The 16,981-nt window shown below is 34.4% G+C and overlaps 1 protein-coding gene across 1 annotated transcript in view; it reads right to left on the bottom strand.

The window, feature by feature from the left end:
- The window catches only part of LOC122808596 (cyclic nucleotide-gated cation channel beta-1-like), a 93,927-nt gene that overhangs the window by 37,682 nt on the left and 39,264 nt on the right, over positions 1–16,981 (bottom strand). The window contains exon 2 of the mRNA XM_044079553.1: positions 6,962–7,007. Coding sequence (XP_043935488.1) covers positions 6,962–7,007 — 46 coding nt within the window. The remainder of the gene's footprint in view (positions 1–6,961; positions 7,008–16,981) is intronic.

Raw genomic sequence — 16,981 nt, forward strand, 5'->3', positions numbered from 1 at the left:
TAGCATGTCATCCACTTCATGACAAAGAAGCACGGCTTTTGTTCGATTTGAGTTGCTGCAATCAGGGTGAATATCTCATGGGGAAAAATATACCTCTCAAATATCAAAATGCAGAATCACTTTTAGATCAAGGATTATCTCACCAAGTATTGTGAGATCATGGCACAGACTGACATTACAAGTAAGAAAATGTAACTCATCAGAATAACTGAAGAAGTCTTTTGATACCAATAGGTTTGGTTTGAATCTCCAGTGAGCTTACAGCTGCATTATGATGGTCTTTGACTATCACACAGCTTACCAGATGCTATAAAACTATGAACTAAGACTAAGCACATTTGTATCAATATAAACTGTGACACCCGTGCACTGGCCCAGCAATCAAGGAGCCTCAGTCCTCACCACTAATAACAGTGAGTGGTGTCAAAATAGGGAAAGAATAATAAATACACACAGAGTAAAGTATAATTTCCCTTAAGAACCCACAAGGATTACAGTCAGTCTGGTCCTGGTTTCTCCCTTTCTCTCCAGGTCTCCAATAAGACTCCCCACTGGCAAAGCTATAGGATCCAAATCTCAGCTTAGTGGGCAAGCTAAAACCTCCAGCACCCTCTCTGTCCAATGAGTGCTTTGTGTCCCTGCCCAAGTAGCTGGCACACATGCACTTTGAGATAAGAGTTTATACAACCATACAGACAGTCCTGGGGAAGGCTGGAACAGGTTCTTCAGCTGTGTCCCTCTTACCCAGACTATACAGTAGAAATCACTGCCACCACCCAGCTAATATTTATCATTACTCAAAGGCCCTTATGAAAGGGTGTCCAATTATACTGAGAAATATTATTATCCAAATGGTAAGTGCGACTGAACAGTCAAGACTTATTTGGAGTGATTTGGTACCGTATCACTATATACATGCAATGTACTCTTAGAGCATAAATTATCTCTACACAAAACAGCCACAGTTGAAAGGTTTAAAAATATTTAATAATAAATAATAAAAACACAATACAATACTTCTTACTACACAGTGCCAGTCAAGAGTTCAGAGATCACCAAGAAATTGTTAAAATAATACAGTAGAAAAGTTCTGACATCACAGAAAAACAAAATAGTCTAATCTTCCTATTTCCTAGCTATATCTAAGAGAAAACACAGTTCTAAAATCTTACTTACATATAGACACAGGTAGAGTGATGAATTGGATGTTTTCAAGACAAATGATCAAATGCTCTCATTCTTTCTCTCCTTAAATTGATAACACAGTACCGCTGATTCATTTCAGATTACATTATTTCTTTCTGGTTCCCAGGCTAACAGACTCTCAGAGGTTAATATCCCTTTTGATCTTGCAGCTGGTCAGGAACCAGAGCAATAAAAGAAATTATACATGCAAATTCTAGCCATTAACTCTGGCCTGAAAACAATAGGAAGAATGCTTTTATCTAGACATCTTGGCTCCGAGTTTTGACATCAAAGAATTGACTTATCAGCTTTGTTACAGCAGAGTGCACTGTTACATTTTTGTAATTTCACATTTAACACCATTTTTCCCATTTAAGAGAACAAGCCTGTGGCTTATATTAATATTTACAAATGACAGAATTATCTACAAAATTCTATCTGGCTGGAATGGCAGCCTTCACCTATCTTCACATAAGTCTAATACTCATCCTTTACAAGCAATATTTACTTCTGAAATGTGATATGAGCTCACTAGTTTTGATGTAGTGGAACCAAGTTTGCTACATATCATTTATCACCCCTTTATCTCCTGTTCTTCCCCAAAGTACTACCTTTAACAGGGCACCTCTATGTGTCATTGGCATAGCTATGGCTCATTTTGTGCATCACTTTCACCTGACTGACTAAAAATCACTATCAGGCTAGAGTTACTTTGTAGTCTGCTATGTCTTTCACTGGTCTGTTAGTAAAGCTTCTTCCAATTTAATGTCCTGGAATGGACTGGTACCATCACAAAAAATGTGATAAACCAACTTACATTGAATCATCAAGTCCACTTTATTGCATGTAGCTGAATGGAGATTGTATAAGTCATACAAGTATTTGCTCACAGCTGAGCACAATGACATCACAAGCTTGCTTTAACCAACCAATTAAATCACAGGAGACTCCACTGTTAGACAGTGAGGATTCTCTTCCTTCATAAGCATCTCTGGCCAGAGCACACAGAGTAAGTGCAGCTAAATGGCCATGCAATCACACATTCTGAAACTGAAGGTACTCAGGCAAGAACAATAAGAAGTCAAAGCCATAACTACTAAAAAAGGAGCAAAAAGTGAATTAGGAACGAATAAAGATTAGAAGCAGTATCAGACTGCATGTTTTTAGTAATGTAGCTACCTTGTGCATCTATTCAAACTATTGTTCAACTGGTTTCTGAATAATTAACTTCAACTTATTGTTAAAATGGAAATAATAATAAAAATATAGTTATTCTTGGAGTATACTATAGTATACACAATCACAGAACCATGTTTGATGATGCAGTTAATGTACCACAGATAAATGGACAAATGCATAGCATAACATAAATCAGTGTACAGGAAATGGTGCTTGTATTTTATTAAAAATAACCTGAGGTCATATTCGATACTAGGTTAACTGAAAAATCCTCACTAGGTGCTGCTGCTCTCCTTCCCTTCCCAGATTTGATTAGATGTATTTTCTTCTTGATAGAGGTAACGTAAGCCTTGCACCACACACCATTAATTAGTGATACAGTACAGACTGGGATCTAAAGCCCTGAAGCAATATGTTTGCACAAACTAATGCATATATGTAAACACTAATAACCTAAAAGACAGTGCTAAAACTGCAGCAGCGCACTGCTTTAGTCACTGGTATTGTAACTTCTTATTCCATAAAGTAAGGTTCAATCCCTCCCTCCAGATAGGGTTAGGGGAGGGTCTTTCCTTGTGCTATCTTTTTTTTTGTGTTGTATTTTTCCATTTACTTTGGTCCTTCCTGATTACTGCTGCTTCTCACTTTCATGAGCTAGGGTTCAATCATTGCGTTTGAGTATGCTCGGGGTGGTTTGGTAGAAAAGGTTTGTTCTTACCATGCTTGTGCATTTTCTTTCCTCTTATCCCTGTTTCTAGGTTTCTACAGTATAGTTTTTCTCTGCTGTTTTCTCCTATAAATACATTTCTAACACAACAGGGTTCCCCTACAAAGTTAAATAAATAAATTAATACAGTTCTATTTTAATGAAGTAATGTTGCTTTATTTATTTATCCTTTGTTGAACGGGTCAGCCCCACTAGGCTAGTAGCCTGTTTTCAGGGGAGACCTGAAGTGTATTTATACTATGTGGGTAAATCTGGCAAGGGCATCAGGGACCTTTCCTACTCTTTCTGATAGGTGCTGTGGGATCTTTTACAGTCACCTGTGATACCACCAACCCAGGCAAATGGGGCATCACTTTTAATGTCTCTTCTGAAGGACAGCACACTCAGGAGTCCAGCAATTATGGAATCAGCAACAAATCTAACTAGTGTCAGAATAGAACCACCAGCTTTCTGTACCAAAGACAGGTGTGCTACCTGTTGTGCCATTGACACTGACAAATATATTAAACCAATGTATCATATCTCAGCTTATATCTACGTCTGTGAGCTTAATTTATAATACTATTATGTCCTTAATCAAGAGGATGAGATTCAGTGGCTTACGCTGGCTTGTCTATCCTGGGGAGAGGGAGATGGTGCTCCTAGTTGGCTAATTCTTCCTGTACAACAAAAGGTTTGCATGCTCACCGTGGCCACAGGATCTAGAGATGTGGGCTTGTCAATACTAAGATTTTGATAGTAGCTCTTATTGCTATATCTGTATATCTGTGGAAGCATACGTGTATATCTGTGGAAGCATACATGCCAGAGCAGAGTGTAAAATGCCTCCGTGAGTATATTAGTATCAGCATTGGCAAACAGTAGTAGGTTTTCTGCTAGTCAAGTGGAAATCCACAATAGATACATATGTGACAGCTTATGGGATCAGTTCTGTTCCATAAAAAAGGTGAAGCCTGAATATCTCTCCTAGGAGGAAAGACTAGAGAAAAGTTATATGGTGTCTCCTCATTAGTATATTCAGACTGCAGGTCACAGACTTGTTGAAGTCATCTGCTTAAGGGTAGGGAGTTTACCTGAAGACTGGTCATTCATTTCCATGATAGAGAGTGTGCAAATTTGCACCTGATGCTTGCCCACCCTGCAGAATGCACATGACATGAAGGGGGGAGTGACTGGGAGAAGAAAAAAATCCCTTCTTGGCCCCTGAATGATATCTGCTCCATGATCAGTTATGCTTTAGAAATTGAATGGGCAGAAATGCACTAAATGGTCAGAAGACCTGTTAGTTGGGAGAAAAAAAGATTTCCTAGAATTCCTGCATGTTCTTTCTTAAAGTGTACCCCAGAGTATACTAGTTTGTCTTATTGCTAGACACTGTCGTCTGATAATGTCAGAGTTTCAAAGAATCCTACAGACCCAAAAGAATTAGGCAAAAGTCTGCTTGGTTACTTGAATCTACCAATGCCTACTGATTATGCCATTGTGAAGAATAAGTACTTTGTCTGCCCTGGATATTAAAATAGTTACTTGGCCAAATTGCAAATACCTTACTGATGAACAATTAAATATTTTATAGGTTCATAGGTAAGTAGTAGACAATCAATCTGCAGACCATTTCAAGCCTAGCCAAAAAATCCTATTCAAAATTTCCCACTAACCTCAAGGAGGGCAAGACAAGACAGACCAGGAAAAAGAATTTCTGGCTGCCCATCCAGTTATCAATGTTTACCTTGGAGATGGCAAGGGTGCTACTCAGCTTGGCATGTAGTGGAATTTTATTTTACAGAGATGAGGGATACGCTGGGATATGAATCTGTCACTCCAACATGTCTTATGTATTTGCTGATGAAGGTTTAGTTTCTTTAACTGAGTATTTAATGTACCATTTGTTCAGCAACAAAATAGATGAGCTCAAATAGGGATGGATCTTTCATGGCATGAAAGCCTAGACATAGATCTCCATGGAGGAGTCTATAAGAGACCGAGTACAGAGAAAGGGCTGCCAGTCTCTCATAATAACTAAGATTTTTGAGGCCACTAATCATTTTATTTCTCTGAGGTCACTCACGTTCTGTAAAATGTTTATAACACTTCCTTTGGGAATTAGATGGGTCAGATAAAAGGCTTTCCAAATTACTGAGAAGATATGATTTTTCTTAATGGAGAACCAAACAAATAAAAAAATAATATTGACTAATATATAAATTACCATTTTTTTTAAATTACTATTCATATGCTTTAAAATAAATTCTTAGTCTGAAATCAAGCCATATATCATACAATTTATTATACTTCATTATTCTGTAAAAGTATTTGCTTCACTTAAAATATGTATATTTTCTTGAAATAAGATTGTGTGTGATCCTAATGAGCATTTTTAAGTAACTCCCAATAATATTTATTTATTTATAACAATAGGTAGTCTAAAACATAGTGTTTATCCATAGACTGTAGAAAACTTTGGGAAGAAAATAATGTTGGTACATTATGGCACATATTTCTGAAGTCTGCACAACTGTGAACTTTTCAGTATGCTACAAAATCAGAAAGGTTGCTATATATTTTGTGCAGCACTGTCAAAATTCAGGTAGACTACTGTTTGAGAATTTTAAGTGTCCTAAACTGCATACATTGGAAGCAAAGTATTCTAGTCATGAACAGTCAGTGTAATGCAGTAATGAACTAAGCAGCCAAGAAGACAGAAAGTTTACCAGCTCACCACTGCGGGGGGGGTGGGGGGTGGAGGGGTTTCTGTCCATGATAAAGACCATCCATGGTGATGGAGATGTGCTGTAATCGCACATCAGATTGGGGGGGGTGAGCTTGCTGACACTGTGTGTGGTGATATACACGATGTCACTAGCAACACCCAGTTAGAGCATGCCAAAAATCTACCCTAGTGTGCAGGGCCAGCACATCTGATACTGTAAGCCTTCCCAGTCCACATCTCAAGCCTAACCCACCATTGCTTCATTCCCAGCCTTGGAGGATTGTTACTGGGGACATTTAAGGACAAATGGTAGAGCCAGGCATCTGATAGTCTGCTGGAGGAATGGAAATAGGAGGGAGAAAAAGAAGACAATGCATCACAAATAGTACAAACATAAAACTTGGAGTGATTTTCATGAATTACTAATTCTCTGAATAATGATCTGTAAAGTCATGATTGCATGTCTGTGTGTCTGTGTGTCTTTCTGTCTGTCTGTGTGTGTGTCTGTCTATGTGTGTGTGTGTGTGTGTGTGTGTCTGTCTGTGTGTCCGTCTGTGTGTGTGTGTGTCTGTCTGTGTGTCTTTCTGTGTTGGGGTACTGGATAGAGCTGCATGTGAATAGATTCTTGGTCAGTGGGTTGTGTCAGCACATAATGCAAGATAACAAGGTGTTGGCAGTAAAATAGCTAACTTGGGTGTACCAAATGTCAATGAGAGGCTGCACATGGTGCTAATGGCTCACAGTAAAGATGGTCAGAACCCCGCCACAGAGATATTAGTTATTTGAGACAGTGTAAACCCCAAATAGCACGTATCACCCACTGTCAAAGATATAATGACTTCTGGGTATTTGTAAATCAAAAGGTGTGTAGTGCATTCCCATAATTTCTCAGTGACTGATTAGTTTCATTTAGGGATTCATTTGTTTGGAGCAGCGGTATGTTGCTAATGTCAAATACAGTCTGCATTAACAATGTGTGTTAAGACAGTCAAGTACATGCTATTCTGCATTCTCTGTTTTATTAATCAGACAGTGCAGGGAGAATGGAGGCAACAACACAGTTCTAGAAAACATACATTTATACTTGATTTACTCTCACTATACCGCAGTATATGTAGAAGTATTTACCTTCAATAATTTATTAATAATAATAAACTTACCAGCTGTTGTCATGGGCTGTTCTTCACACTTAGTAGGTTGTTTTTCCTGTTAGTGAAAACAATTGTAGTCAGTTGAAAAGATGATATGCACTTTAAATAACTAGAATATCCGGTCATACCATACATTTCTTAGCATATTTTTCATTACACACACACACACACACACACACACACACACACACACACACACACACACACACGCAAAGGTGTATGTGTGTGTGTGTATATATATATATATATATATATATATATATATATATATATATATATGTGCATGATAGAACTGGTAATGTACTTTTAAGAGTGCATGAAGTGAGTTGTGTTTGTAAAAATTTTCCTGCACTTTCTTCAGGAAATGTATGTATTACACAGGTAATTAGTCTTCTCATTGGCCTACTTATTTGATTTATTTAATTCCAGTTTGTTATCTGGGATAATCTGACTGACACTTAATAAGTCCCTTTTCAGTGAACACCAAGATAAAAAAGCTACTCAAACCAATTCAAGCTAAAAATATTGACAAAAAGATTGCTATAGCCAAAAATAATAATAACAATTAGAAAAGTTTTACAAAACAATGAATGTACAGACATTCACTAAATGTTTTGATAGGTGTAACTTATACAAGTGTAGAAGTACAAGAGGAACAATACAATATATGCCCAAGATGGTCATTTTGCATCTAGATATTAGCAATACATAACTTCATTGTAACAAGAGGTTTTAGAAGTGACAAAAGAAAAAAGTAAAAGGAGAGGAAGTATGTAAGGTCTGAACAAAAGAGATGTAGAAAAAAATGTAGAATCTTAACAGAAAGCCTTTTAGGTTATATAGGAATCTTATTTACAAGAGCAGATCCTACAGGTTGAGAGACAGTTTCTTAATTTTCTTTAAAAGGGTGCATGATTTCATCGTAATCTAAAGTCTGAAGACAGAGGATACCATATTTTTGTTACAGCGCCAGAATGCAAAGGCTTCTCCATATTTGTTGTTAGTTTTAGTAACAGTAAGGAGATTTAAGTAGATTTTGGATATATGATCTTACAGCTCTACTATTATAATGAAGGTTATTGATAGCAAGATATTTGTTACGTTTCTGTATTATAGTGTTGATTTTTTTAAGTTGTGAAAGAGCCTAAGTATGTTGTTATGTTCAAGCCAATTTGCCTTTCTTAAGGCTATTCAATGATTTTATTAGGTAGTTTGGCAAGAAATCTTTCAATCTGATGGTAAGCTTGTTATAACTTTTAACACTGAGTTTTTGGAAAGGTGATGAATAAACTAAGGAGAAAAGAGACCTTCTAGTTGCAGGTGTGAACTATTCTGGTAGATATGCTTTATAAATATATAGTATACCTATTTTTATATGTTTTAGTAAAATATAATTGGAATAGGTTCATAGGTTCATAGGTTCATACTAGGCTATCTGCCCGAGGGCATTTACAAGCCTAGCCCATCGTTTTGTGGCTTACGCCACCCCTTTAGTATGGGGAACTATACCCATTATTTTGCTGTGCCTCTGTCGAGCAGTGACACTGAGGTAATCCCTGGGGTATATGAGTTAAAGCATAGGTAGTCACCTATAATTACACCTAGCAGTTTTATCTAAGGTACATTTTCAATTTTAGCATTATTAATGGATGTACTTTGGAACTGTGTGCTGTTACTTTGGAGTGTATTATGTGTAAGCAGGACAAATAATTTTACTACCATATAGCAGTAGGTTGGAGTCCATAATCCACTTTTCTGCATCATGCAGGGATTGCTGTATTTCATTATCTAATTCTTGGAGAAATTTGGTTGCACAGATAACGGTGGAGTCATCTGTGCATTGCATGATGGAGGCATTTTATTGATTTTTGTTTTCATATTAATGAAAACACCAAAAAGGTCCTAGTATAAATCAATGACAAAGCATACCTGGGATTGTTTTAAAGTTGGCATACAAGTCTTGCCACTACAAAGATTGTTGTCTATTGGTAAAGGTAGTTTGAGAATCATGATAATGTGCTTGTACTTAAGTTTAGGGGACACTAATCTATTTAACAATAAAGCATGGGATACCATGAAATACTTTTGTTAATCTAGAATGAGAGAGGCAACTAATAAACCATTATTTTTATGTTTGTTTATTATGTTCAGAATGTTATGATAGCAGCTTCAGAGCTGCAGGCTAGTCTAAAACCATTTTATGTTGGGGCACATAAATACTTTTAAGGTTACAGAGAAGTTATTGACATATGCCATTTTGAGTAGCTTATACGGTTGTAATAGAACAGCGATCGGGACTATAGTTAGTTAACTTTTAACATTTTTCTTCTTTGTGCATTAGAATAATACATGACTTTTTCCATAATTCTGGGATGTGATTTTCTTGAAATGCTCTATTTATTAAGATAGTGACAGGGTAATAGGTTATTCTATTATGTGCCAAATTGTAGATATTTTTTAAAGACTGTAGTGGTATGAAGTAATTTCCTTTTGTATTCTTTATTGTTTATTTTACTTGATTTCTTAGTGTTCTAAAGTTGGGTAGATATTGCATTGTCATTATTTTCATTGTTTCCAGGCCTGCTCTCTTTTTACCATTTATATTGTCTGTCTAGCCAGCCATAGTTCAGGATTATGATTAACTTTCATTGTTCTTGAGAGTTTAGTATGGACATAAATGTTTTGTCAAAGATGGCTAATTCATCATTTATTGCTTATTGTTTAATGATGCCCAATTACTTGTTTTAGAATTACGTTGACTGCCATGGGGATTGAAGAGTTTTATATTTCTGGTAAAGAAATAATAGATATTACAGTGGATGTTGGTGTTCTTGCAAGTAGAATAGGTAAGGTTGTCATCACTTATTTATGCATGTTAACCCTAACACAAACCCTGACCCTGTCCTTAACCACAACCTTACACATAACTTATGAAAAATCCTCTCTTTAACAGCACCACTGTTCAGGAAAAAAAGTGTCTTTGAAGTTAGTGGTAGTTTTTTATTTATTTATTTATTTATGAGTAATCGCAAAAGGAGTTTATCGGTTTTCCTTTTGTGAGCAGTACAGTTTTGATCTTGTCTTATTTTTGGTAAGTATCTCTTTAGAATGTTGCCATTAAACTCATCCATTTTGATATTTGTGTGCACCTATACAGTATTTATATACACATATGTACATAACAGCAAAGAATAGCACAAGCAAAAAAAAAAAAACACAATTTCACTCTCAGCAGTGTGCATCAAATTAACAAATGTTCATGCTCCTTTTAAACAGTCTGAAAAATCTGTAAATAGGATCTATAAAGGTATAAATAAAGTAGTGTTCTGAGAACTCAATGAATAAAACTGATGAATGAAAAATTAGTAACACACATTAGAGGAAAATATATAATGAATAACAAAAATAAATCAAAATGTGAAGAAACCCTCATTAAGGAAATGACAAAAATGAACAAACATATTTAAAAATGTAATAATAACCAAGAAAAATATAGTAAATACTAACTGAATTGATAGTGACCAGTGGAAAATACTCAGCTGTGAATATGGTATGTACATGGGAAGCATCTAAATTCATGTAAAACATGTAGTTTTGAATATACATTTTATATATTGTTTTCAACAGCCACTGCAATATGCTGCAATATCATTCAAAAAGGTAAATATATATTGCAACATGATGGAGTCACACTGTTATTTGGAAGGTTCTATAATAATTATGCTAGTATAAAAGATCAAAAATAATCTGCCTCAAAAATATCATAAAGTACAAAAAAAATTATAATTTAAAAAAATTTGAAAAATAATACAAAGCAAATGACTAAATAACTTAATATATGAATAAATAATAAATGAATAAATAACTAATAAATTAATAAAATTAATAAATGTCATTAAGACACAATGAATAAAAAGCACCAAAATTAGTCACCTACATGTTAGTTCGGTTCCCTATTACACGATTGAAGACACTGTTCTTCAAATGCATAATAGTCGTACCAAAAACATCGCAAACACTAAACCGCGAACGGCCACATACACAAATCTTTTCCTAGGGAAAAAATTCAGTTGGCCGTTCTCGCGTTTTTTTCTGTTCCCCAACTTTGAGCAATCTCCAAGTTGGTATATTTAGTTAGGGGGGATGTGGGCGGTGCAGCTTCCCACATTGGGGGGGGTGTGGATCAAAGCCCCCCATTTGATTAGGACTGGGAAGTGTGTTTTGTTTGTTTACGGCCTCGCAAATTTTTTCCCTAGGAAAAAATTTGCGGATGTGGCCATTCGCGGTAATGAGTTTTTAATATTTTGGGTTAGAATATTATGCTTTTGAAGACAAGTGTCTTCGATCGCATAATATTGACCCATTCATTCTTAAAGTGTGCCTCAGAGTACACTAGTTTGTGCTTTGCCCCAGAGTACACTAGTTTGTGCTTAAGTAGTACACTGTGCTCATGATGACAATAGATGTTATTTATGTGTAGAGAAACTTGTTGGCAGAATAAGCACAACATTTTTCCTGTATAAAAGATGCTCAAAGTACACAATGCAGTATAGATAATGCCTATGGATATTAACAATGTCTAGTATCATAAGTCTTGTTGGTGTTGGTAGAAGTGAAGAATTTATTTATTTTTTCTACATTTATCCTGGTTACAGATTTAGGACTATATTATATTATATTATATTATATTATATTATATTATATTATATTATAGTATATTATATTATATTATATTTTGAAGTATATAGAGATAGCACTGATTAACTTAAAGCTTTTAAGGACTACTTGAATAAAAATCTTTTATAGTTTTATACAATCTCTTCACAGCTTCCTGGATGTCAGTGTTACTAAGTTAATGATTCTATTTCCACTATTGTCTACATAAGCCTTTCACTAAATAGTCTTTATTTTTGACATCTAGCTGTCATCCTGGGCACATTACTAATATCATTCCTTACTTAGAATTTGTAAACCTTGAAAGAATATTCATTTATCTAACTATGTGCTATGGTTTTGTCCTTTCTGTACCCAAACAGGCACCAATTTGGTACAGCATTTGCAAAACATTTGTTTTTGAGTAGGTACCACTACTTCTATATGATTTCTTTCACTTTAAAAGTGTCACTGGAAAATGTAGTAATTAATGTTTGTTGATATACTTCTCCTGAATCTTGACTACTGGGATTTTGATGAGATAACAAACCAATCCTTGAATGTCATTTGTATTTAAGGGCAATATCTTTACAACAGAAATGCTGTAGCCTCTCAATTTGAGTCTATCATGTACATATTGAGCTTCCCTATCATAATCAGTATTGAGTGCTAGATATTCTTCTAGGCTTCTCCACATAAGCCAAAAATCATCTAAGTATTTGCACCACATGCCTATGTGCACTGGATATTTGTTGGCTTGAGGACTATAAATGTACTGTATTTCAAACTAGCCATAAATAAGTCTGCATACATAAGTGGGTACAAATGCTGCACTTATAACTGTACCATTCAGCTGATGGTAGGATTACAACTTGAAGTAAAACCCATATGAATGTAATATGAAATCCACAAATTGTATCATAAAATGATTGCAGTCACAGTGATAAAGCTGTGAAATTTCAAGAAATAATGACCAGATATGTCAATATCTCTCTGTTGGTAGCAGCATCCTGTCCAAAAGCAAGTTCATTTTGAATAAATAGTTGAGATGAAAATATGGCAAAAGGTTCAAAAAATAACCAAGTGACCAAAGGAAAAAAAATGGAGCAAACCTCATACCACTAAACAAATTACCAAAAAAAAATATGAGGACTAGCCAGGCCTCCCAAGTGAACAGGGACTATTTGATAAGTTTTCCGAAACAATCCTGAACCCAAGAAGAAACAGGTGAAAATTTTATGGGCCAGGGAAGAGTACTGGTGTCATCATTGACCTCTACTAAAAAAGAAGCTTCACTATTTTTAAATGACATAATTGATATTTTTGACACTGAAATGGATGTCACTTGTGTTGGTTCTAACCATCAGCATCTAAAAAATCTAAACCGTTTGTGTTTGATTAAACTGGCTTTAAAACTTATAACTATAGCCATTTGGATATTGATGGAAGACATTTAAAGTTATTTAGTATGGGTTTGTACCTGGATCTCTAACCAACATTGGTGATGTACTTATTGAGCTTAAGTTGTATGTGCGTAACTCAAATTAAAGCTGCTTTTTGGTGAGCAAGGGGTTAATAACAGTGGGGATAGGAATTTCATGAGAAAAAGTGTTTTTAATCTGATTTTACATCCTACCCTCCAGTTATATGAAAAGTTTTGTGAGAGGTACCTTAGAAAATTGTACAAACTACCCTTTTGCTTTCAATCAAATTTATTTGAAACTGAGGGGGCATGCATAGCATGTTGAAGGGCTAGCAGCAGATTTCTCTTGCTCTGCTATTTCATTCTATTTCTGACAATACATTTTATTACTAAGTTATCCTAACTTTCCTTTTTCCATACATTTTTTTTAACTAAAATTCACTTTAATATACTTAGATATAAGTAAAAATACACATAAAATAGTGTTTGGCAATAAATATAATAACTTGTTAACAGTAGGCTTAAATAAAACTAGTTTTAATTGAGATGCACACAGGTCTGGTAATACTTTTATAGATTTTCTTTATGGCTGTTTTCTATTCATTATACATTAGAAGTGCTTACATCTTATTCTGAAGTTGTCTAATCACAATTAAAAATTGCAACTGTATGATAAGTTTACTAAAAGGGAGGGAAGGGAAGACTTGAGTCAGTTAATTATCTGTTTTTTTTTTGGGGGGGGGGGGTTGATTGAGACATTAAATATTGTTTTTGTCCAGAATATGGCATGGTAATGTGGGAATGTAGACAGATTGGTATATAATTTATGTATATGGGCGATTAGAATTTAGTCCAGTCCAGTGTGCATCAGACTATAGGTGCAGAGAATAAATTAAACTGCAACTGCTCGTGCATCTTATTGTTCATTTTAAAAGACTTTTTCTTCACAGGGTTTCAAATAACCTTCTGGCTGATGTTACAAGCTAGTATTTTATTCTTTTTAACAATTTGCAGCAAGCTTTCTTTGTAAAGGTGGCAGAAAGTTATTCAAAGTTAAAGTTGCATTGTCTGACGTTGAGCACAGACCGTTTGAAATAGCATAGGGAATTCTCAGAGTTGTATCGGTAATTGGACATTGAAAAGTGATCCAGGGCAAGAAAAAATGGAAACAATACAAACGTGGCATGGACAGGTGAGTGTTGAAGCATTGGAATACTGAAAGTGATACTTTATGTGATATAGTGGTTTTGACAGGCACGCTTATCCTAGTACCGGGGGGGGGGAGTATTGTGGGAGAATATGATGTGGCGTGTTTATAGAGAGATATGATAAAAAAGTTATTAATAGCTATACTCACAGTGTCTGATATTGTGCACAAAATGTTTTAAACAGCAGAGGGAAATCACAGGGTTGTATGGGAAACTGGACACTGAATGTTTAAACTGGGGCAGGATGAAGTAGAAATACTGCACACATGATGTTGACTGGAGATTGTTGAAATATTAAAGGCAATATTTTGATGTGTTTGTGTAAGATAACAGTTTTAAACAGGCATGGCTTTCTTAGTATGGACAAGAAGTGCTGTGGGGGAGCATTGTGTGGTGATTTGGGAGGGATGTGTATAGAGAGATGCAAAGTGTACAAATATATGTACATAGATATGTAATGGTCTTGCAAGGGTTCTGATTTTAATTTTAGGGAATACTTCTGTTTCATTTATAGTCTAGGTCATGGTGAGCAACAAAGCTCCAGAAAACATATGTTGCCTAATTTTTTGCATGATAGATTAGATGAGAAGATTAATACTCCTGAAACATATAATATAATATAATATAATATAATATAATATAATATAATAAATAAATATTAGTAATTAAACCCTCTATTTGATAAAAATTGTTTGCAGAGTCTCATGTGCCAGAGATGCACAACTGGGGAATTTTGTTAATTATTTTCAAACAAGAAATATGATTATTAATTGCCTACTGTTTATGCATGTTTTGACACAAAGTAAATTGTGCTGCTGTTTCCACTTCTGATGACTATAAAAATGATTATATAGTGCAGAACCTAGCTTGTATTGTAAGCATAACTTTGCATTGTTTTTGAAGTTAAATATTGGAGCTTTTTTTTGAGCATATAAGGTGATCTTCATATATTTATAACAGACATGCTATGAAAAACGACTGCAGTGCACAATATACCAACTTATGATATCAGAATTATTTCTGCAGCTTACAATTGAAGTAATATATCACTGGAAATTTTATTTTCGTATCTAGAACAGTTAAATGTTAATTACATGTATTTGAAGGGGGCTATGAATAATTTCTACAATTAATTATAATATATAAAATTAATTTATAGTTAGTTGCAGATAAAAGAGTTTTTAACAGAAATTCATTATATCCAGACATAATCAGTTTATGTCTACTTGCAAGAAGGCACAAAATTCTTTGCAGGAGCATGCACTGGTTATTGTACTTGCTATAATTAAATTATTAATCAAAACAACACTGTGAAACCTTCAGCTGTACTCTGCATACAGCTTAAAGAATACTCTTTTAGTTATTCATATATATAGACCATTTGTTCTTCACTCATCTTTCATTACACTTAATTGCTTCTGAGCATTGTTTTTTAATAGATTTCATCCTTATGAGTCCAGTTATACTTTAGTTATAAACATATTTGCTATTACTCTCTTTCTCTACATAACATATTAGAATTAATTACTAATTAATTCTTGCTGACCAGTTATAACATAGGATGAGAGAACTTTGTTTATAGACTCCCAGTACTTGATAGTGCATTTTTTCAAAGAAACAAAATGTCAACAGTACAATGTATAGAGCAATGTATGATATTCTTAATAATTGGTAATTCGTTTCTTTATCCTCTCTCATTCCTTTGCAAGACATATTTGCTTATAAATAGTAATAGTTATATTGAAATTCATTGTGTGATGTAATTAAAATATATAACATACTAACATTTCTTTGAATAGCAGAGAAGTATTGGAACTGCTTTGATTGATTGGACAACATGACTTGGATGGAATTATCATCTAAGTCAGGAGTATTATACTCCATGTGGGGAAAGAAAGTTAAAACAACTTAATGTTTAATATATTATATAGTGTTTTTTTTCTAGTGTCTACAATTGTATGTATTATAAGTGTTTTTATTAATAACAAGTCCACTAGGTTAATAGACTTTAATATATATTATTTAAGTGGTTCATATATATTGTCATATTCTAAAGTTTTGAAGTATTTGAACAAAAAGTTCCTTGAATTTCAAGATGACAAATTTAAAATATATCTCTATTAATATAAATAGATTAAAGAATGGTTGCAAAATGGTATGTTAAACAAATATTTAAATCTAGATAAAACAAAATAGTCCCAACAGAGGTGAGGAATCCAAGGTATAAACAGCCAACTCAATCAGCAACAGAAATAAATCCAAATAGACGTTATAAAATCCAAGCTTCTTTAATAACAGGAAAAAGTGAGTGCTTTTGCAGTGAAACACTGCTTCTTCAGGCAATATACACCAAGTCTCATTGAATATTTAAGTACAAAGCAATTACATTAGCAACCTATCAGAAGACAATCATAATTAACACACTGAAAATCAATTTAAAAACAGTTAAAATCTTAAAGATTGCAAGTCTTTACATATGCTTTATATAGTACTATTTCAATGTCTTAGCGTTAAGCACAGGTTTCAGGGGCAAACTGTCATTAAGTCCAAGGCCTCTGTGCAAAGCCAACTATAGAATCCATTGCAACTCTACATTTTCTGTTTTATTAACAACATCACCCATTCTCTTGTTAGTCTCAATTATCTGTAGAACCTGAAACAAGAAAGGGTGTGTGTTATCCTCCTGTATAGTGTGTTTTGCTAATGCACTGTAATGTAACCCTTTCTTAGTACAATACAAGTGGT

Source organism: Protopterus annectens, chromosome 8.part0, assembly GCF_019279795.1.
Source record: "Protopterus annectens isolate FY-2018-M chromosome 8.part0, PAN1.0, whole genome shotgun sequence".
Taxonomy (NCBI): domain Eukaryota; kingdom Metazoa; phylum Chordata; order Ceratodontiformes; family Protopteridae; genus Protopterus; species Protopterus annectens.